This window comes from Chiloscyllium plagiosum, unplaced genomic scaffold (genome assembly GCF_037043375.1).
Source record: "Chiloscyllium plagiosum isolate Xiang-an unplaced genomic scaffold, Cpla_swu_hap1 HiC_scaffold_12, whole genome shotgun sequence".
Lineage (NCBI taxonomy): Eukaryota > Metazoa > Chordata > Chondrichthyes > Orectolobiformes > Hemiscylliidae > Chiloscyllium > Chiloscyllium plagiosum.
Window position 1 is genome coordinate 27,514,529 of NW_028270150.1, and position 24,506 is coordinate 27,539,034.

Here is a 24,506-nt window from a genome sequence, read left to right on the forward strand (position 1 = left end):
CAAAGAACTGACATGAATTGCCAGGTTTTAAAGTAACTTAGTTATAAATTAAGCACAGCAGACTAAAGAGCATTGGAGTAGTTAAAAATTAAAGTCTACTGTAAAGGTTTTACCAACCATAGGAGTCAAAGATGTGGAATGTTATATACAAGGAAGCAAGTGTCATCAATAAGTGTACAGGATGGGGAGTTTAAAGCTCTACGCAGGATTAAACATTACCCCAAGGTTACAAATGTCCAGATGATACATGGAATCAGTAGCAAGGGAACAATGGTTTTGGGTATATATCCAAGACACTAACCTTCAACACTTCCCCCAACTTTTTGAGGTAAAGCTATGGTGCTTACAGGGTTTATGAAAACAATTTGACAGCATTCAAGGGATCAACAGAATTGGTAATGGGGAAGTTGACAGTTATCATTAAACAGAAGAAAGGAAGTCTGTCCTTGTAGCTGATGGGGTGACGAAACTGTGCATTCATTCATTCAGGAGAGGAGAATAGTCATCCTTGGGGTGGGATCGTCCATGATTAAGAATTTTGAAATGCATGGCAAGTCACTTTGAAGATGCACTTGCTGCATAGATTGGCTTAAATGGAAACAAAGGCAGTACTGGAAGATGGAGTTACCAACCAGGTGCAATTGTAGAGATTGCTTCGAGATGACAAAGAATAAAACACCATGATTGAAGTCACAGAAAACATTATCCAAGATCTTACCAAGTGCTAGAGGCAGCAGTAACAAGACTGAAGTAGGGTGCATCAGAAGCAGTGTACATAGCTGAAAACTCATGTGTGAAGAAAGAGAAAGGTTAGAGACAGGGCCATAATAGGACAGGAGATTTGAGAATTGGCAGGACAACCTTTTGTCTGCCACAATCAGATGGCTAGATTTTCACAGTTCAATTTTCATTTATAACTGCACACAACTTTTTTCAGGAAGTGTGTGCCAAATGCTGGTGATGGAATACACATGTGCTTTACAAATCCAATTGTGTGAAGCTCTGGAATTTCTTTTGCTATGCAATAAAATTAAATCAAAAGTACAAGTTACAGAGCAACTAGTTAATGATCCTTATCCTGTACTGCTATCATCCTCCCAAAGAAACAAGCATCTGAGATTGATACAGCAAGTTACACACATTATTCTCTTACAACCATGAGTTGGTTGCATCTTCAGTCCAACTGCAGCAATAGCTGTTAAATTATATACAAGACAATAACTTCTAAGTTATGAAGTAAATGGCTGACTTTAATTAGCAAGAATTAATATACAAGATATGTGGGATCACATACTGATTTTGGGAATTAATGTTGCTACAGCCACATCTGAAACTAATTCAGATCCATACACTTCTGACTTCATCCAGCTAATCACGTTAAGCTGCATATGCCATCATTCAGAAAATGAGAAGATACCTTGTCAAACAGGGGATTCCAAACACTTGTCTCATACTACCTAAAATCATTTACAGCTGAAAGATTAATTTAAAACAAAATGTAAAAACTCATTAACCAGTGACTGACTCTAAAACCTGACCTTTAGGACTATTTTAACTTTTTCCAAACTTGACCAAAAAAAAATCACTACCAAAGGACATGGGAAAAATGGAACAAAATCACATTAACTATTTATTTTACAGAGAAAAATAGATAAACATGAATATGCCAACAGACCATACAACAAGAAGTCCAAAATTCAGTACAAATTTAATTTTTGGGCTCTCCTGCAACATTTGTAAGCAAATAGCTTCACTTTCTACAGAATCTTTTGCTGATTTTTTCACACTGTAACTTTTGATTCCACAACATTGATCAAAATATCTCCACCAAATGTTTTTCCTTTGCAAGTCATGTTCCTCTTTGTTCATTTGGTCCTCAGTAGTTATTTGGCCATTTACATAGCAGTCATTTTGCATCTGATCTTCAGTAACACACAAAGGGCTCATAGATTTGGGCTCACCACTTCCAGGCATCAATAGAACTAATTCTATTTGAGCAGTCAGTGGAGACGAATCATCATCTTTCTGCTTACAATCAGAACTGTCTGCACATCTAACACGGTCACTACATTTTGCCAGACTTCTTTCTGTTAATTTATCAGATTCTTCTTTCTGACCACTTTTAATGATTTCTGTGTCTTTTAATGCCCAGAATGTGGTGCTGCAAATCAGGTCTTTGGAAGGAGGAGGGGTCAGCAGACTCACTATTACAGCTGTAATAATAGTGGCCCAAAATAAAACTGCTGCTACATACATGTAGTGAATGTTTCTGATAAAATTTGGTCTGGTGTCAAACTGATCACATTCTGGCATATGATATATGAATGCCAAAATCAAGCGTGTAATTCCCAGAACAGATCCAACCAACCCTCCACAAAAAGCCCCTTGCTCATTGCAGCGCTTCCAGAAAATACCAAGAAGAAACAGGGCTGCTACTGGTGGGGTGAGATAATCTGCTACCTCTTGAATATAGAGGTACATTTGTCCTCCCTGCATCTCTACAATTATAGGAACCCAGGCAATGCTTACAGCTACCATGAAGACAACAAACAGACGACCTACTATCATCAGTTCACGAGAACTGGCAGCCTTTCGAAGATGTTTGTAAACATCAAGAGTAAATATGGTGCTGGCACTATTGAATATAGAATCCAAATCACTCATTAAAGCCGCTATCATGACTGCCATCATTAGGCCACGAAGACCTACTGGCAAGATTCCCAATGCTAGTCGTGGATAGGCAATGTTTGAGCAACCTGCTCTGCTGCCACATACTTGCATACAATGTTCTGGATTAATGCAAGCAATCTCATCAGTAAAGAGAACTCTGGAAATCATGCCAGGTATGACTATGATAAACATGGGCAAGAGTTTCAAAAAACCAGCCATTAGGGTAGCTCCTTTGGCATGAGCGATGTTCTTTGCTGCCAAGACACGCTGCACAATGACTTGATCAGCACACCAATACCAAACAGAAGCTGGTGTTTGACCCAATAGGAAACCAGGCCAAGGAATATCTTCATCAGTTGGTTCACGTAATATTTTTAAAGAATCTTCTTTAGGGTGAATGCGGCAAGCATTGACAGAGGTTAGATTGAAAGTAGCAATGACTGCTGTAACATTTGGTGAGGCCAACATATATCGCTGTTTGAGCTCCTCAAAACCTCCCACCTTAACCATTCCTACGATCATCAATGTTAAAGCTCCACCAATCATAAGAATGGCCTGCAGGACATCTGTGTAGATGACAGCCACAAGTCCTCCTGTAACAGTTAACACTGCAGTCAATGCAATCAGAACAACGATAGAAAGATACAGGTCCCAGCCAAGTGACGCCCGGATAAACAGTGCACCAGCATACAGATCAATGGAAAGTTTTGTGAAAACGTATAACAGCAATGACAACAATGCAAAATAGATTTTTATTCTGTTACCACCATAACGTTTTGAAAGGTATTCTGGCATGGTATATACACCAGACCTGATATAGACAGGAATGAAAATCCAACCTAATACTTGTAAAATCAACATTGCATTCAACTCCCAAGCTCCCACTGCAAACCCACTGGCTGCCCCGGATCCTGCTAACCCAATAAAATGCTCACTGCCAATATTGCTTACAAACAATGAAGCGCCTATTGCTATCCAGGTCATGGAGCGTCCTGCAAGAAAGTACCCACTCACAGTACTTCTGTTGGTCTTCCACATCACAAAAAAGCCAATGCACAATACAAGAACAAAATAAAATCCTACAACAGCCAAGTCAGCTGTTTCCATTAACCCAAACATTTTATTACAGTACAGGTTTAATTCAGTTTACAGAAGGATTTTCAGGCAATGGCCAACCCTGTTACTTGACAGCAGTAAAGCAAAAAAGAGGGGGAGAAAAAGAACATACAATACAAAATGGTAATACTTTGTCCTTTAGTTTGCTGCCCTGATCGAAATTATGGGATTCCAGTCGTACAGGTACTGGGATGTCAACTACTATTTATCTTGTTAACTTCACTTCTGACTATTTCTCATGCTCTTTTAGCAGCACTCCACAAGACTGCCAGTGCTTAATTTGTTGGTGTTGAATTTCTTAGCTGTTGCTGACAGGTCTAGTGAGGAATAGAGTTACACTCCTGTAAGACAGCAAAGACAAAGTGGGCATTAGAATTTTACTTATTAGATTTAAACACAAAGAAAAACCAAACGTCTGGCAAACAGAAACATAACCACTATTAAAACATCTTAGTGCACAATGATATATCAAAAATGTCTACTGAAAAAACTGAAATGTTAAGAGTAATCATCTTGTTTTTTTTAAAATCACCTGGCTTTCTTTCATAACCACCACAACTGAGGGTGCATGTTAAATACACACTTTATGGCATAAATTAAAAATGGCCAGGGCACAGAAAGAAAAACTAAAGATATATTTACTTCTTGAAAAAAAGAGAAACCAAGCAAAGCAACTGCAAACTCAGTTATCCATTCATGTGACAAATTATCTACTTTAAGTACCAGATATCTAACATTTTATTCACAATTTCTCATAATTCTACTTAAAATGCCAAATGCAAGTTAGATTTAATGAACAATTCTGCCATAAAATGCACATCATTTGCAGTAGGCCTAAACCAGGTTCATGTAAAACACAATTAGAGAAATATTTTGAAGAGATATAATTCAGTTTTATTCTGTTGTGGTTTGTGAAATCATAAACCACAGGCATAAAACCAAATCATATCTATAGATATACTTGCACAAAAGTGTCATAGATATACATGTGGACTTTATGATAGTACAGAAAAACTGTTGATTGAGCAGGTATAGAATTAGAGTGTTAATTTGCCTCACTCAAACTCATGGATTTATAGCCATAATAGCTCTACAGCAGAGCTCCACAACATTTCACTGTAAGAAAACAAATCACAAGTTTAGAAAGTATGAAACATCAGAAATATGGCATTAAGTCAATGCAAACTGAAGTCACAAATTTATTATTAAAAACAATTACTGTACATTATATTTGATGAAGAGCTTAGAGATTCACACTTCAAAGCATTTTACTTAAAGACTTTAGGAGTACAAACAAAAAAAAGAGCAGTTGAGATGACCATTATTCAAAACAGAACTGAAACAGGATATAGGGACAAGCCAAAAACAGACATTAATAAAACTGAGAAATAAGAAACTAAGAGTCCATACTTCCAACAGCACAAGCAGTAAAAATGAATTTAAATTGTAATATTAACAGTCATTTATCCAAAGAGTGGACTATATAAAAGGCACCCAAGATCAATTATTTCCTGCAATTATCTAAAAAGGAAAAGTTGCAGAATAGCATGAATTGGTCCTAAATTAATCCCCCTAGTGTTTACTTGGCGCTCATCTAATTACCTTTACAAACCTTCCTGATGTCCAACTCAATTACTTTTTCAGTTACATTTTCCCCAGGGTTTGTCATCCACAATGGAAGATTTTCTTCTCCCCAGTCATTCTGCGCGCATACAGTATAATTTTGAAATTAATTTTCACTAATTCAAAATTTCTCTTCTGCTCTTAGCAGCTGAACTTGTTTTGAACCCTCACCATCTTTAGCACATTGGAATTGAAATTTCAGAAATTTAATATGTTCAGAAATACATAAACATTTTTACAGAGGCTAAGATGCAGGTACATCAACTTGAAGTTGATAACAAAAAGTTAAAATATTTCCTACTCTAAAAGAAACTGTATTATCAAGTAGCCTATTCTGACAGGCAGCAGAATTATGGGTTGTAGATGCTGTTTTGGCAGACAAGACTACTTGAAAGTATAAAGAATCTAAACTTTGGGATGAAACTGGCAAATCGCAAATGCCAATTTCCAGTTCTGTATTCTCCAATCTTCTGAAGGAATTTAGAACAAGAGCAAAGCATATTGTTTGGGCATATCTAATGATGCCTAAGACTGACTACGAGACGAAAATAGAAATTAGGAATCAAACACTGTAGAGTTCATTAAAATAAAAGGGAAAAAAAAAGTAGGTGGAGAGGTGATATGCACTAGGACTAACAATCGAACTAGAAAGAAGAAGCAAAACTATCAGCAAGACAAAAACACAACCTATATCGATGACCAGGAAGTAAAGATAAAAGATCAAGGATCAATCACAGTAATAAGTCTCTTCTACAGATCACCCAACAATGGAGAAAAAATGTTGAGATAGAAAGATTTAAGCAAATTAGAGACCTGAATTTTTTTTTTTTTTTAAATGATGGATTTGATCAGCAATAAATGCTGTTCTAACCAGAGACGCCCACACATTCCGTGAGTGAATACACAAAAATTCACACGCGATCCTATTAAATGGATAGAAGTAATAGATAGGGAGAGTAAGACAATTAAAAGTTCCTATAATGTGGAGTGGAAATTTTTCTATCTAATATGTGGAAAGCCCAAGGCAAGATTTGCAACTGGATCTAGTAATGGGCAATGTATTAGAGCTGATAAGCAAAGTTAAAAACAAGGGAATCTCTCACTAACAGTGATAATAAGATAATAATTGGGAAAAAAACAAGTATACTAAAATCAATGTTAATAGTTTGAAGAAATGCAGCTGAAAATAGAACTTGCAAATATAAAATGGGCAATAATTTTGGCTAACAAAATGTAGAACAATGGTATACACTTAAAATGGAGTTCACAGTATAAGAAAAATATATTCCACTATAAGAAACTAAAAACTAGGAATGTGTGCAGAAATAGCAGAGGATGATCATTAATTAGAGGAGAGTATCTCAGCAGACAAATGGATCTCAGTTTTTATTTATTCATTCACAGGATCTGCCTATCGTTGTCAAGGCTACATCAATCAACCACACCGCCCTGTGGCCCAACATTTCAACTCCCCCTCCCACTCTGCCGAGGACATGGAGGTCCTGGGCCTCCTTCACCGCCGCTCCCTCACCACCAGACGCCTGGAGGAAGAACGCCTCATCTTCCGCCTCGGAACAATTCAACCCCAGGGCATCAATGTGGACTTCAACAGTTTCCTCATTTCCCCTTCCCCCACCTCACCCTAGTTCCAAACTTCCAGCTCAGCACTGTCCCATGACTTGTCCGGACTTGTCCTACCTGCCTATCTCCTTTTCCACCTATCCACTCCACCCTCTCCTCCCTGACCTATCACCTTCATCCCCTCCCCCACTCACCCATTGTACTCTATGCTACTTTCTCCCCACCCCCACCCTCCTCTAGCTTATCTCGCCACGATTCAGGCTCACTGCCTTTATTCCTGATGAAGGGCTTTTGCCCGAACCGTCGATTTCGCTGCTCCTTGGATGCTGCCTGAACTGCTGTGCTCTTCCAGCACCACTAATCCAGAATCTGGTTTCCAGCATCTGCAGTCATTATTTTTACCTCGCTAGCATTTATTGCCCACTTTGAATAGTCTTCAAGCAGTGGTGAATTAGCTTTGGGTTTCTGCAGTCACATAGCACAGACATACCCAAAAGTCTGTTAGGGAGAGTTCCAGTATGTAGATCCAGTGATAGTGAAGGAATAACAATATAGTTACAGATCAAATAGTCAATGGCTTAGAGAGCTGGGGGAAGGGGGTACACTTGCAGGCAGTGGAGTTCTCAACCATCTCTGCCTGACTTCATCTTTCCAAGAAAAAAGTTGGCCAACCTTTTATGTGGGGGCACATTTAAATTTTTCTTCTTCCTCATTACAACAGTGAGCAAGTTTCACGAAGAATTATAGTTGCAACTGGAAATGATCTTCAACAAAAAAACCAAGCAGTCAATTGATAACTTAAATGAACAATTAACTGAAATTTACCATTAAACATTGCGTGTCAAGCTCAAGAGAGACCTTTTGGTCAAGAAGTACAGAGAATTAGCACCATTCCTCACTTGGGAAAGGAACGTCAACTGGAACAAAGTTTAATTAAAGCGGACCTTATGTCACCTCTGGTGGGGTACACCCCAAGGTGACTTTGACAATTTACAAGTAGAAATCAGAAAGGAGTTGACTTGCAGTCTACGTTTTCCTCCTCTCCCAGTCTTAAATATTTCCCTCTTTCTCACCCATCCCTTTTTCACTCTCTTTCTCCCCCTTGAACTTCATGAAAATGAACCAAGGGGCTTTGCGCTCACACTGAAACAAAAAAAGTGAGCAAATTGTGTTTGGAGAGACTTACATGTAATTTGGGAGAAAGTGACTTTGTTAAATGAAAAAAAATCAAAAAAAGGTAGCAAGAGCAATTCAGCAGCCTGACGAACAGGCAAAGAAAAGCATATAGTAGATCTTATTTAAATATACGAAGTGGAAATGGGAATGGACAAAATGAACATATACTCTAAAGAATATGAGGCTGGGAACTAATACTAAAAGAACAAGGACATGGAGAAAATTTGATAAATGCTTTGCAATTTTCACAGTGCAGGATACTAACAGCATTCCAAAAATACTAAATAATTAAGGGCAGGTGGGGAAGAACAAACAACCACAAAAGTACAAGGGAAAATGATGGGGCTAAAATCTGGTAAGAGCCTTGATCCTGACAGCTTGCATTCTAAAATTGCAAATTGTAATATAAGACAGTGTAGCCAAGAACTCTTAATTTGGGAAAATTCCTACAGGATTAAAAGACTGTTATTCCTTTATTCAAAAATAAAGACAAAATAAAAAAGAAAATTTTGGGTCAGTTAGCTTATCGTCTATCATTAGGAAAATAGCAAGCCTATTATTAAGAATATAATAGCAGAGCATTCAGAACTAAATATCACAATCAAGCAGAGTCAGCATGGCTTCATGAAAAGGACGTCAAGCCTGAGAAATTTATTACAATTCTTTGAGGTAACAAATTGGATAAATGGGAACCAGTGGATGTAATATATTTGAATTTCCACAATGTGTTTGATAAGATGCTAGATAGACTTACAGACAATAAGGTGTTATGGACGTACATGGAATAGTGTAGGTTAGATGGGCTTCAGATTGTTATGACAAGTCGGCGCAACATCGAGGGCCAAAGGGCCTGTACTGCGCTGTAATATTCTATGTTCTATGTATGTTAGAGGTAAGATATTAGCATTCATACAGGATGGGATAATGGAAGGCAGAGTTAGGGTAAAGGGGTCATTTTCAGGATGGCAATCTAAAATTAGGGCAGTGTAACAGGTAGCTATGCTGGACCACTATAATTTACTATACATTAATGATTTGGATGACAGAAGTGAACGCACTATTGCCAGGTTTGTGGATGAAATAAATATAGGTGTGAAGGCAAGTAGTGAAAATGGCGCAAAAAGTCTGCAGAGGGACACAGACAAGTTAAATGAGGAGCAAAAAACTTGGCACACAGAAAATAATGTGGGAAAATGAGGCAGAACTTGAAAGGAAGAGAACAGCTAAATATTAGAAATGGGGAAAGACTGCAGAAAAAGGGAATTTAGGGTCATTACCACCAATCACAAAAGAAAAAAAAGCATCAAAATTTAGCAGGTCATGGGAAAGACAAATAGACTGTTGGTCTTTATTCAGAAGGGAATCAAGTATAAAAGTATGAAAGTCTTGTTAAAACTATGAGGCAGTAGTCACACCACACCTGAACTGTGAATAGTTTTGATCCCCCTTATCTAAAAGAGGAGATATACTTTGGTATGGTTTGGGAATATTGAATAAGTTAGGCTTGAAATCAGTTTAGATGGAAAGGAGACCTGATTGAAGCAAAATATAATTTATGGGTATAAGCTCAGAGTAAGGGAATGTCTATTTAAAACGGAGGATTGTTTTTCCCTCAGTATTCAGTGGGCTCTAGAGACTGGATTATTAGCTATATTCAAGACAGAAAATAAAACATTTCTAACAATAAGGGAAATCAAGGACTCCATGCAGACAAGTGAAGCTGAAGATTATCTCATGACCTCATTGAACAGTGGCAACGACATGAGTCAAATGGACTATTTCTGTTCCTTTATCTTACGCCCTTTGAAACGCCAAATTAAAATAACATGAAAAAGGCAAAGCAATCACCATTCACTTTAATTCACTTTTCTCCTGCCCTAACCATCCTTTTGTGTAACATTACATAACCATTAATTATTAGAACCCTGTGAGCGAGGTGCAAATTTGTCTACTAGTAAAGCAGACATTAGGCTACACGATATGTTCTGGCAGGCCACATGTAGGCAATCAAGCAGGCTGGTATTAGGCTTTTTTGTTTTTAAAAGGAGTTATTGCATGTCCCCAATTGACAGCATGCCAACACATTCCTGATTTGTGCCATATACAAGGTGGGCAGGTTTTGTTAACTCAGGAGATGGGTTACTGAATGTAGACTTCCCAACCTCTGATATACTCTAGTAACCACAGTAGTTATATGGCTGGTCCAGTTAATTTCTGGTCCACAATAACCCCAGGATGTTGAATGGGGGTTCAGTACTAGAAATCCCACTGATGTCAAAGGGAGATGGCGAGATTCACTTTTGGGCAAGTCAACCACTTGCATTGGGGATGGAGAGTTTTGTGTCAGCAAGGACAAGACTTCCTCCTGTGAAGGAAGATATAATTATGCATCATTCATCCAGATCTATTAGTGTGGAATCGGAGCGCAAAACCCCAGAGCATCAGCCTGGATTGCCGAATCATCAGCCAACTGACAATACCACTTGACCTTGTTATGAAGGTATCACTCTGTACTGTACCTTCATGGGAGCGGAAATTTCTGGCAGGCACAAAGTGCTCTGAAAATCAAATGTTACATTTTAAGTTCTTTGAAACCAATAGTGCAGATGAGTTGCCATGATACAAAAGCAAATTCAAATTTGGCCAGTTCAAATTATGCCCCAGATACAAAAATCCAATAAAATTTGAATTTAGTATTTTGACAACATCAAACCAATGAAATGATCTGATGTTCTGGGATATGAAACTGGTCATTTTGAACACTTAGGGGGAGGAACTGCCAAGTATAGTCTGCTAGCCAAATAGTTCTCGGAAAGACCAGTCCATATGAAAGGCCTATGAAGCAGAATACTGAAGAAAAGGCAACTGAGGAAAATACAAAGAAGATTCCACAACTGGCTGGTTTTGAAATTCAATTTTTTTGCAAATGTTAATCTGGGTTTTTAAATTGAACCAGTATTGTAGAGTGGGGAGGTAAAAGATAGATTTAAGAGAAAGGAGTTGTAAATTGTTGTTGGTTTTAATATTCTCTGTTGGACTTAAAGAATAAATTTGTTAATCTTTACTTTAAAGAGTGACCTCTGGGATAGTTATTTGCCTCTCGAAATTCAACAGATTATGGCACGAGGTTAGCTTCTGTGTCAGGTTTAAATTAGCAGAGGGGTTTACCCCCTTGTCGTAATACTTCACATCTCAGCACTAAACCACATTAACAAGCCCATTTTTTTAAAAAACTAAGCACTAAGCTTAATGTCTAGAGCAACAGAACTGAGCAATCATTGTAAAAGAAGAAAAAGGGCATAGAGGTATTGGGAGAGTGCAGAGAAGGCAATCTACAAACATTTTAATAAATGGAATGGGATGCAGAGAGTTAGACATCTTTCTCTTCAAAACAAAGACAAGAGTTGTCTTAACAGAAGAAGCCTTGATAATTACAAAAATCTTCTACAGAATGGGGTGGGAGTGGGGGGGGGGGGGGGGGGGAGAAAAACAGAGGAGAGGAGGAAGGGAGCAAACAAGAATCTTTCCATTTGAGGGGAACAACATATAGGGATTCCATAAGAAATTTCTTTAAAACTACCCAAGATTTGGTGAGATGGAACTAATTACTATAATTAGTGGTTGAATCAAATACTATAAAGGGAAAGGGAAGCTAAGCAAGCATATATTAGGGAGAAGAGAAAGCAAAATTATGAAAAACATTTGAGAAGAGACAGCCAGAGGTTCAAATTGAGCAAAAAAGATACATGGCACAAATATGCTTAATATAACGTACCATGCATAATACCACCTTCTGCTTGATTACATTAGGGAATAATTTTAGAACTTCTCCCAAGTAGCCTTTAATTTTGCCTCAAAGTTAGCATTAGTATCAAGTGGATTTAATTGGTAGGGTTAGCATTAACAGACTTGACGTTCTTGTGGCACTGCCCTACCTCAGAGCCAAAAGAGAAGGGTTCAAGTCCCACCTAAAGGGGACTTTTATGTTGCAATGGTAGCATCCCTGAATCAGGAAGCCCAGGTTGAAGTCCCACCTGCTCCAGAGGTATGTAATAATATCTGATTAGAGAAATAGATAAATTTTAAAAAATTAACAGACCTGACTATTTACCCCCCTCCTGGTTGAACCGTATAAGAACGTAGAATGAATTAAATCCACCGCAATCTCTAAACTAATTTCGATATCATAATAGGGTTACAACCTAGATAGTGTTAAAATGTTAGATACCGTGTCAATGATATTCCACATTTCAACTCAAACTAAAAACTTACTTTGAAAACATACACATTCATACAAAATTTAAAAAAACATCAGAGATGACTGGATTGGATAAGTTTGTTTTCTTCTGTGAAATACCATCTTTGCATTTAAAAGTATTTACACAGATTACATACAACAAAATAAAATATAGCATGGCGACAAGAATAAGCCAGTTAAACAATAATCAATTTATATGTTAACTGTATCTATACCAATTTACTCTACAAATCCTAAGACCATGTACCAAAAGTTCCACGAATTTGAATTGAAGGCTAAAATCTCAAGGATTTTTAGCTCGATTTACTTTAACCTGATGGTTCTTCATCTTACGTTGCAACATTATAACCAGTCTGGTTATTCCATAGGACTCAGCCTTGGTTTGCAAGCTGACCGAACTGGATGTTACAAGCTGCATTAAGGTTTTGTTAGTATAAGAACATTTGCCACAAAAGCAGATTGTAAATGCTTGTCAACATTTCTAAAAAAATGATGCAAAATTCCCAAGATCTCACAGTGTAATCCACAACTGAAAACATTAGATGCCATCTCTGCAAGTACTTGTATTCCATTGGCTTTGAGAAAATGTAACATTCACATCCAAGTATGCAAACAGTAAGTATACTTGCAAACAGTAAGTATACTTGCAAACAGAAGCAATGGTGTTTTGGGCTCTGTTGTACATGATCTTGTGCTTCCATAGATCAACATTTCAAAAGATTACTAGAAACAACGTGGGTTATAACTTGTGTATGTGTTACTTACCAATCCCAAACAGCTCAGGAAAGCACAGGCCAACTCTGTTTCCTACTAAAAAGGACAGATTCTAGCATTGTCAAGAATCACAACTTCTAAAATTACTACCTTACTTTGTACAAATATACATGAACATAGTAGTTAAATGAAGAACAATTAATACTTAAATATTTTGAAAGACAACGCCATTTGAAAATACAGTAATTATAAATATCAAAGAAGCTTGTTGAAGCAAATTCAGTTGCTAGCGAAAGATCATAATTCACTTACCAATAGAACTGCAATTACCATGAGAATTATATCATTTGCTTCTAGAGAATCAAAGTAATAACCTCCCTTTGTTTAACCTATAAATTTTAGTATACATTTTACAGATCAATTAAAAATCGGTACCTCTGTTTAAAAAACACTCACCATCTTAGTTACCAGCAGTTTTGAAAAGTGAGCACTGCAGTTCAGCTACGGAAAATGGGTCAATCTCAGGATCACAACTTTTTTTTGCAAAGAATGCAGTCAGTTTCATTCAGTCAGGCACACAACCTAAAGTACAGCATGTAGCACATACTTTTGATTAGAGAGTTTTAATTAATCACTCTTTGAATCAATGTCGACAGTGCAGCAATTTGAAGATGAGCTGACTATTTACTGTAACTGAACTTTGAACATTGATTTATTTGAATTTAAAATGCACCAAACAGTTCTGAAATTGTTGCATGAGTGTAACGAACAATTTCCCCAAAAGGGTTTTATTATAACAGTTTATCAGGGAATATAACTTACCTTCTTTCTAGTTATACAATTAACTTAAAGTATTGTAAACTAAAAGTAACTGGACTTTAAGAACACAGCATTTGCTCTGTAAGATCTTGAAATTGATGCCAAAATGTAGTTCATGTATCACATATTGCAATTTAAAATTTGACTTTGCAATAATCTGTCAAAATATTTTCATTTTACTAACAAAAAGGAACTGACCAGTTTGCACTTTACCCTTCCATGTGCAAAAATATTACTTTCGTCAAACATAATATAGTATGTTGCCTTGCCTTCACACTTATTCTGAGCAGTTGAAGCTAATGAAACTGCAGGCTGAATGCAAGGCACGTCTAAAAGAAAAACAGCATAGTAGGAACTCATGCATTAGCTGGAGAGCATTAATTTGAGGTAAGGGATAGAGTTTTAAGAGGCAAGGTCTTCCCACCTACTATTTGCAATCAGAACTTTGTACAGGTTCATCAAACAACCACCTGGTTTGCTGTCAGCCATAAACTCATCACCTTAAGTTTGATGGAAGCACAGGCATTGGACCATAAGGAAACAACTGGCTCAAGCCATTAAATAAATGAACATCTGGAGGTAAGTAATATCTTTAGAGGAAAACAGAGTACAGCAGCTGAGAAAGAGTTGGTGGAAAGTGATGAAGATTCAGTGCCAAGAAAATAAACAGGTGAGAAGGCTGAGAAACAAAAGGCCAAATAATAATTGGTCAGATTCAAAAACTAACAAAAGTCAATATTTCAATTTGCAGTGAATAAGCTTCTTGTTCAAACTCTATTACACAACTGAATAAACAGACAGTTTAGTGCTTTTTTAAACTAATATTTCTAAGTGCTTAATTTACGTATTGGGAAAAAATGATGTGCTGGTCTATCTGGTCAAACCAAAGCAAAAGTGGAGCAAAGCTACTTTACATGACATCTTTCACCATTTCAGAATGTCCCCAAAGCTTTGAATCAATGATTGTTTTCAAATGGTTGTGTAATATAGAAAGCATGACAGTCAATTTACAAAGCACTAACATTAAAATATTAAGATGTTATCTATTTTTACTAAGTTAGTTGAGGGAAGAATATTGGTTAGGAGATCATCCGCTTCTAGTAAACACAAACAGTTAAAGATTGGTGTTTTGCCTGCTACATTGAGAGGTTCTAGTTGATATCGGTGTTTCAGAAATAGGACAGGCCATAATTTTTGATTTGGATTTTGTCCCAATAATTTTTAATCATGCTCAAAACAAAACTTTTCACTGTATATTTCAAGACTTGAATCTTAGGAACAAAATATACAAGATCACCTGCTGGCATACGAAGAACCCTTTAACAGTTCACTTATGCACTGGAGTGATACATGATCTCATCTTTAATTGACCTGCAGAAGCTCTCACACAGACTGTTGAAACTAGAGCTATAAATTTTCATTTAAGATCAAACACAAAAGTCAAGTCAATTACCGTGCTTCAATTAGCATTCCGCCACGCTTAAATTAAAAGCTCCAAAATCTTAAGTCATCTGTCACTGCTTGGACCACACATCCAAAATGAGAAATATGAAAAATTAATCCCACAGGGTCCTTTCTTCATACCGTGACTTGGACCTGCCGTCTCCCATGTGAAATGAAGCATTCGTCACACTTATTCCAAGTTCGAACTGCTCCTGGCAACAGAAATCCGGAAGATACAACAGGAGGATACAGCTCACATACCATCTTAATTGGCTGGAGCACCCAATATTTCCTTTAACCATGAGATTATATGTAAAGAAAATTGCAATTGGCTGGTTTTTGAATACACATTGTTTATTTTTCTAGTCTGTTTTTCATCAGAAATAAAGTAATATTTTATCTTGCAATAGAAAATAGCACAAGTCCAAGGTGGCTAACCACAATCCAGACCTTGAGGGGAAACTGGGCACACAGCAACATTTGACAGGGAGGAAGTTTTCTGGAGCAGGCATTCCAGAAGGTTGTCACCTCACAGGTTGCTAGTAGTAAAATATTCACAGGAGACTGGGTGACCATCAGCAGTTAGGGTAGGAAACCACAGGTGAGGGCAGAAAGGGGACCATCTGTTGAGCTGAAATTGAGGCAATTGGTGTTTAGATACCAGCAATGTGGATATAGAGGTTACAAAATTAATTTATCCTTTGAATTATGCAACTGCTAGGATTTCTTAGGATGTATTAGATGCGCCATGCTCTTTCATTTAACATTTCCTATGTTTCTAAAGAGGCGGCTAACCACTGAACAGTTTCACCACAGCGAGCAACAAGCGGTTACCCATGGGAGAAAACAGTGCAGACAAAGAACAAGCAAGCAGTGGTTTGAGTGTTGCAAGGGGGTTGAAGATTGGAATGTACAGTCAGAGGTTTAAGATAAAATAGTTTTGTGATCATGATCTAGAGCTGTATGTTACTCCTCAGACAAGCTTATGGAGAGGGATCAAATAATCCTAGAATAGCAGTGTGAGCAGCCAGCATCCTGTTTCACACAAGGATCAACAAGATAGATAACAGAAGGTCTAAGATTCTACCAAGGAATTTCAAAAAGTTAAATTCCAAATTAAGAAACAGAACCAAGGGTAATAACCAACAATTCAACTCTTAGTGCTACAGACTGGACCAGGCAAGAATGAATAGGATTTGTTGATACTCTGTTGAAAGAATTGTACAGAATGGGCAGTTTTGATTCCCAGTAGAATAGATACTGGGATGCAGAATGGCCTGTACCTTAAACTAGAGAGCAACCTACATCCTTCCAGAAAGGAGTAGTACAGGAAGACAAACTTTGGGGCTGGGAATGGAAATCCACACAATTAATGAGTCAAAAGACAAAATTGGGGTTGCGTTAATTGAAATGTCCAAGAGGAGGTTGATGGACAATTAAAATAGGGGTAATGCATATCAAAAAAAAAGTGGGTTAAATGAAATCGAGGGACATATCTGCCACTATTTGCTTTAACAGCAGAGGAGCTCAAAAGCTTTTTATATTCCTTCACAAGTTTAAAAAAAAGGAAAATGTGAAAGATGTATTAGATTTCTGACAGAATTATGTCATTACTAAAATGATTCTTGCAATGTGGAGCAATGACACAATGACTTTGTGTCTGCTGCAGATGTAAAAGAAAATATTGGAAAACAATTCCACAAATGGAAATACGATTTTCCAGCCAATAAATGCGTATTTCTTTCGAGTAGTTTTTGAAAAGCTGAGACACCCCCAAATTCCTGCCCAGAAACATCACCACAATTTTTGGGGGAGGTGGTAAGTCAAAGAAATAACACAGCCTCAAAACTCAAGTAAGCCCTAAATTTCAGGCTGCTAATTTCTATAAAATGGAGGTCGGACAGACCTCGGTTTTACAGCAAGGTGAACGAGACATCTGGAGCCTCCAAGGTCTACTTTCTTTAATAGCTTTCAGAGAATGAGCAGATAGAAGGGACAGTGGTGTCGTTGCGTGTTATGTTTACCATCGAGTATTAATCAAATTAAAACGTGATCCTTGTGAGCAGCTGTGACTCCCGAGATGGAGTTCACGAAGAACCCGGTTGGGAAAGCGGTTTCGCCGCGCACTTTAAAATTTACCTCTTTACCGATTTCTCTCCCCCAGCCTCCCGGTGTTTGTTTTCTTACCGCCGAGCGCCGCTGCGCCCTTCCTAATCAAAGCACACTCCGCCTTACCTCAGCCGTTTCTCGAAGCTTCTTCCCCTCCAGCCCAGTACCTCCATCCCACCAGGCGGAACATTTCTTATCGAATTTCCTCTCCCTCCCTGTTGATCCATTTTAAAATTCCACCCCCCGCATCCTTGTCGATTGCTCCACTGTCCTTCTCGATTCTTCCTCCCACTTCCCACCCCATCCTTCTCGACTGTTCCTCCGCCCTTCTCGATGTTTCCTCCGTTGTTCTCGATTCTTCTTCGTAACCTTCCCCTCCGCCTTCTCGATTCTTCCTTGATGCTTTCTCGCGCAAGCTTTCCATCCAACCTTCTCGAACTTCCCTCCCCAGCATCCTCGAAAAATTTCCTCCCCTCCAACTTTCTCCAGTCTACCTCCAGCAAAAACATCTCTCCATCTGCCTTCCCCCTCGATCCAGACTGGTGCTAGACGCTCTACGTTTCTCGCCCATGGTATTTTTTTTGTTAAAAATCGCTTCGTTGCGTTTCTTTTGAAATAAAGAGTGCAGCACTAAAACCCCAGCTCGAGTTGGGTTACTCACCCGGTGAATACAGAAACCTGTCGCACTCCGCTACCGCACGTGCAGCTCCAACCGTTAGATTTAAATAAACAAACTGAACGAGCTGCCCGACAGACGAAAGAGGTAAAAACAAACGGTGTTAGGCCATACGCCAATCAGCGGACATGGTGGGCGGGTCCCTCCACATCCATTGGTCAGTCGCCCAGCCAATATCTCGCCACTCAGCGAGTTCTATTTACTATTCGTCAAATAGCTGTCAATCACCACATCCACCGGTATCTGGACCAAACTTGGTAGGTTCCTGCTGACAGTATTTTCTTGGTCGGAAGGGCTGTTCATTTCATCATTTGGCGCATTTCGTACACGCGGCTTAGTGCGAACCCTCGTACGTTTTGATGGTGAGCAGAGGGAAATCGAGACGGCCTTCAATGGCTAGGTTTCAAATAGGGGCCATTTACGACAAAGAAGGTTCATTCTGCCCTTTGAGTCTGTACCAGCTCCGCGAATGTTGGAATAGGAGTAGGCCATTCAGCCCACCGAACTTGCGCCACTGCCATAGCTCATGGAACACTTCGGTTCCTTCCATTCATTCAAGCCCCACAAACCTGTTCACCAGTGATGATCAGAAATCTATCAACCTATAGACTAATCAAAGTATGATCCATTTATTCCTATTTTCTGTAGCCCTGAGAATTCTGAAGATTCACAACCCATCTGAATAAAATAATTTCTCTTCATTTCAGACCTAAGGGGCATCCCACTAATTTTTAAAACATACCCTCAAGCATTAGACTTTCCAAAATGGAGGAAACATCTTACTTCATCTACCATGCCTATCCCTTTAAGTATTTTGTAGATTTGAATGAGATCACCTCTACTTCAAAACTCTAATGAATATAGGCTGACTTTGCCCATTCTGTCTTCATAGAATAGTTTGTGCTTATCAAGAACAAATCTGGCAAACTTTTGTTGCATAAGACCAAAATTACACACATAACTCTAGTGTGATCTAACCAACCTTATACAAAATTGAAGCTACTGTACTTGAATACACTTGCAATAAAGGCTACATTCCATTAGCCTTTCTAATGGTTTTCTGCACCTACATATTAGCCTTCAGTGATTTATCAACAAGGACACCTCAGTCCCTTTCTACATCCATACTTTCCAACCTCTTACCATTTAACAAATACTCTCTACATCTGTTTCTCCTACCTCACATTTTTGACATATATTGCATCTGCCTATTGTTACCCATTCAGTAAACCTCTCCTGAAGCTGCTTTATCTCTTCCTTACAACACACATTCCCACTCAGTTTCACATCATCCATGTATTTGGAAATATTGCATTTGGTCCCCATTTCCAAATTATTGACATATATTGTGAACAGCTGGGGCCAAATCCTAATCTTTGTGTACCCTATGAGACACAGATTGCCAACGTGAGAATGACTCATTTATTCTTACTATTTGTGTTTTTTGTCTGTTAACCAATCATGAATCCATGCAGTTCATCCAATCCTGTATGTTTTAATCTTTCTAACTAGCCTTCTATGCAGAACTTTAGCAAAACACTTGAAAATCTAAATAAACTACATCTATCAGTTTTACTTCATCAACTGCATTAGTAAAATTTTCAAAAAGACTCCCAACAAAATCATCAAACATCATTTCCCATTTGCAAATCTACACTACCACCAATCGAATCATTACTAGCCAGGGTATCTATTTATTCCAATCTTCTCATTTGTGGGAGATGGTGGTGCCAACAAGGTGACATCTTGGAGGAACGTGGCCGGAGTGGGACTCTTGGTGAGGCAATGGCAGTGGGCCTGGCAGCCAAGCCAGGGACTCTTGGTTGCAGTAGTCCTACAGCAGGGACATCTGTGTTGGCAAGACAGCGTTGGCAGCATGGTATGCCCATAGTAGGGAATCCTGGCATCATCAACAAAGATACTTGGTTATTCATGAGGCAGCAGCAGTTGTAGAGCTGGGAACTCCTGGTTGTGGAGTGAATGTGGGTTCAGCACAGAACCTGTCATTGGCAGTGGTGTTAGTGAGGTGGGCCCAGCGGTGAAGAGATGGCATCTAAAGAGTGGAGACTCCTACAATGACAGGTCTGGCACAGTTGCTGGCAAGGCGGTAGAGGTGGAGTAGTGGCGCAGGTGTCATTGATGAGTTGGCTCAGGACTCATGGCAGAACAAAGATAGATCTCTTTCAGTTTTTTGTATTATTCTTAAATTATTCAAAATGGCACCAGATTATGGCAACAGTTGAAGCTTTTCACTATTTTCCTGTATTATTCACTAAAATTCAAGTGACAATGAATCATTTGATTCAATAAGAGGTCCCACATTTAAAATAGAGACAAAGAGGAATTTCTTCTCTTAGATCAGAACGAATCTGGGGAATTCTTTACTGCAGAAGGGTGTCAAGGCTGAGATAGATAGATTTTTAAACAATAAGGGAATCTAGGATTATAGGAAAAAGGCAGGAAAGTGGAGGTGAGAATTATCAGATCAGGCATGATTTCAGTGAATGGCAGAGCAGATTTGTTGGGCTGAATAGCGTACTTCTATGCCTGCATCTTACAGTCTTTATATTAAATGCCAAGATTTTGATGTCAGGCTGACAGGTCTCCTTCACTTCTTTCTTAAATAGTGGGATGGCATTTGCCACTTTACATAGGAACCATTCCAGAATCAATAGAATTTTAGAAAATAATCACAATGCATCAAATACCAAGATATCCATTCATTCAGACTCTGGAGTGAAGACCACGAGGACTTGAGGATCCAGCTTTCAGCTCATTAACTTCTCTCGTGCAATCTTCTTACTAATCTAATTTTCTTCAAATCTTCACTCTCCCTGGCCACTTGGATCTTCCTCAGTGAAAACAGATTAAAAAGTTATCATTTAACTTCTCTTTATTTCTCTATTTCCCATTCTGAATTCTTTTGACTGTGCCTTCAATAGTCCCACATTTGCTTTAGCCCAACATTTCCTAATTATGCACTTATAGAAGATTTTACAGGCCTCTTTATCATATTGGCTAGATTACATTCATACACTAATTTCCCTTTCCTTACCAGTTTCTTGGTCCGCTTTGTTGCTTCTATAAACCTCCAAATCCTCAGAATTACTTCAATTTCTGGCAATATTATAGTCCTTTTCTTATAACGTTATGCAATCATGAATTTCCTTGGTTAGCCACAGTTGACTGACTTTTTTTTTGAGTTTTTGCATTTTGAAGGAATGTTTAGTTATGGTTGGTCATTTAGTAGTCATTTAAAGAATATCCATTGTCTATATACAATTATGCCTTTTAATGTATTTTGCCAATCCACAAGTCAGCCAATTTGTGACTTGCACCTTCATAATTTTCTTTATACAAATTTAACACCCTTGCTTCAGAATGAGCTACCTCACATTCAAACATAATGTGAAATTCAATCAGATTGTGGTCACTCATCACTAAAGATTATTTTACAAGTTTGTTAATTAGTCCCTTATCAGTAAATAATACCACATCTAAAATAGAAGATCCTCAACTTACTCCTCTAGAGAACCATTCTGAACACACGCAGAAACTTGTCCTCTACAGCTTTAGTGCTCAACTGGTGTACCCACTCTGCATGCAGGTGAAATTACCCATGATAGCAGTGTTTTCATGCTACATGTGTATTTCATGTTCCAAAATTTGGTGGCCTACAAATATTTCCAATCAATAACTGCTGCCACTTGCTGTTTCTCATTTCTACCCAATCAAATTCCTCCCTTTCCAATGATCATCCCTTTTAATCACTAGAACTTCTCTTCCCTTTCCTTCTTGTCTATCCTTCCTAAACAGTTGTTTATCCTTGAATATTCAATTTCAGATCTGGTCTCCATGCAACCAAATTCTGTAATGGCAGTCAGACCATTCCCATGTATCTGCATTTGTGCCTTTTGATTACCTATCTCTCGATGGAACAATCCAATCTGTCCCATTCCCCTAATCTATTCCTGTACACCTGGAAAGTTTATTTCTTTAAGTGCCAGTCATGTTCCTTTTTGGAATTGGTGATAGTCTGTGCTTCCAATTGCTGCTACAGAGAGCCTAAGTCTGCATTTTTTTGTTTCAAAGTATGTAATAAAGGAGTAAAATTGTACATGACCTTAATTAGGCTGCAATTATAATCTGAGCATATCCCATCATAGGGGAAATTCTAGAAGTAATGAGAAACATGCAGTGCGCGTTTGTCATGATGTTGGTGCACTCATCCAGGCTGGAGTATTCCATCACATTCCTAACTTGTAGATGGTGGACAGGCTTTGGAGAGTCAGAAGATGACTTACTTGCTGGAGGATTCCAAGCCTCTGACCTTGCTGTGGTTCTGGAATGCACTGCCTTGGAGGGTAATTGTAGCGGGAAACTTCAGAACCTTTAAAAAACACTTGAATATGTACTTGAATTGTCATAACATTCAAGTCTATGGGCCTAGTGCAGGAAAATGGGACTAGTGTAGGCAGTAGTATATTTTGGGCAGTACAGACTTAATGGGCCAAAGAGTCTCTTCTATACTGTATGATTCAATGACTGATGCTCATCTAAATACATCATAATTTCATGAACCATTTTAAACAATGTTAAATTTGGTTATTTTATACTTGGAAACTTTGACCACATCAACCTTGTGGACTCAGGTCTACTGTAGGGCACTAAATTCTTAAGTTTCTCATCATAACTGTAATCTCTCAACCTCAGCCCACTTGTTTGGCACCATATTCATAAACACACATTCCTGCCACCACTGATGCCCAGTAGTTGTGGTGCATATCATCGAAGGATGCACTGCAGAAATTCACCAAGGATCCTTAGATAGCACCTTCCAAACCAAAATCACTTTCACCTAGATGGACAAGGGCAGCAATTACATGGAAATACCACCACACGCAAGTTACCCTCCAAGCCACTCACTAGCCTGTCTCGGAAATGTTTCACCACTCCTTCACTAGGGATTACAAAGTTAAAAATCACACAACACCAAGTTATAGTCCAACAGGTTTAATTGGAAGCACACTAGCTTTCGGAGCGACGCTCCTTCATCAGGTGATTGTGGAGGGCTCGATCGCAACACAGGATTTATAGCAAAAATTTGCAGGGTGATGTAACTGAAATTATACATTGAAGAATTGGTTGTCTGTTAAGCCTTTCATCTGTTAGAATACAGTGATAGTTTCACTTCTTTCATGTGTAAATCACAAAACCCTTTTTTTTAAAGTTGCATTCTCGGGTTAGCTGTTAACAATGGTGATAGCTAGACAATATGTTGAAGGTGTTAGCCCCCTGTGTTCTCTGTCTATGCCATGATGTTTAGATTGATTCCAATCTAAAAAGTGAGATAACAGAGTTTTACATAAATTCATATAGTTTTTGAGCTCAGAGTTCTACATGAATGTATGTGGTTTTTGAGCAAAGTGCAATGTAATTCTGAAAGTACCAAAAAAATTCACCACACACAATATATATGTGTGCATGTGGGTCTTTGTCTGTCTGTGTGTGTGTCTGTCTGGGGTGCGGGTTGTGAGTGTGAGAAAGTGTGTGTAGTGAGTGCAGAGTGTCTTAAGTCTGTGATGGGGTGCATGTGTGGGAGTCTGTGTGTCTATAAGGGTGTGTGTGGGTGTCTGTGTGCGCATCTGTGTGTATCTGTGTCCGTGTGTATGTGAGAGTGTGTGTGTGTGTGTGTAGTAATATCTGTGTGTGTGTGTGTGTAGTGCAATGGTGATCACCTGTAATGTGACATGAACCCAAGGTCCCGGTTGAGGCCCTCCCTATGGGTACCGAACTTAGCTATCAGCCTCTGCTCGGCCACTTTCCTCTGCTGCCTGTCCCGAAGTCCACCTTGGAGGATGGTCACCCGAAGGTCTGAGGCTGAATGTCCTGGACCACTGAAGTGTTCCCCAACTGGGAGGGAACCCTCCTGTCTGTTGATTGTTGTGCGGTGCCCATTCATCCGTTGTCGTAGCCTTTGCTCAGTTTCCCCAATGTACCATGTTCAGAGTTACATTGCACTTTGCTGAAAAACCACATACATTCATGTAGAACTCTGAGCTCAAAAACTGCATGAATTTATGTAAAACTCTGTTATCTCACTTTTTAGATTGGAATCAATCTAAACATCAGGTCATAGACAGAGAACACAGGGGGCTAACACCTTCAAAATATTCTGAATCAGTGGTGCTGGAAGAGCACAGCAATTCAGGCAGCATCCGACGAGCAGCAAAATCGACGTTTCGGGCAAAAGCCCTTCATCAGGAAACCCCTTTTACCTTCAACATATTGTCTAGCTATCACCATTGTTAACTGCTAACC

The 24,506-nt window shown here is 38.6% G+C and overlaps 1 protein-coding gene across 35 annotated transcripts in view; it reads right to left on the minus strand.

Annotated features, from left to right (window-relative positions):
- LOC122555350 (sodium/myo-inositol cotransporter-like) overlaps positions 1 to 18,281 on the minus strand; it is a 30,984-nt gene extending 12,703 nt beyond the window's left edge. For 21 of the 35 annotated variants that reach the window (XR_015758818.1, XR_015758816.1, XR_015758813.1 and 18 more), the window contains exons 1-4: positions 18,171 to 18,278; positions 15,542 to 16,031; positions 13,595 to 13,720; positions 3,917 to 4,127 (exon numbers count right to left, since the gene is read on the minus strand). Coding sequence is in view for 8 of the 35 variants with exons in the window: in XM_087992552.1 (XP_087848678.1) it covers positions 1,636 to 3,789 (2,154 nt within the window). In the remaining 27 variants the exon portion in view is untranslated. The other 14 variants (XR_015758817.1, XR_015758815.1, XR_015758811.1 and 11 more) reach the window with 10 other exon arrangements.
- Positions 18,282 to 24,506: the final 6,225 nt, after the last annotated feature.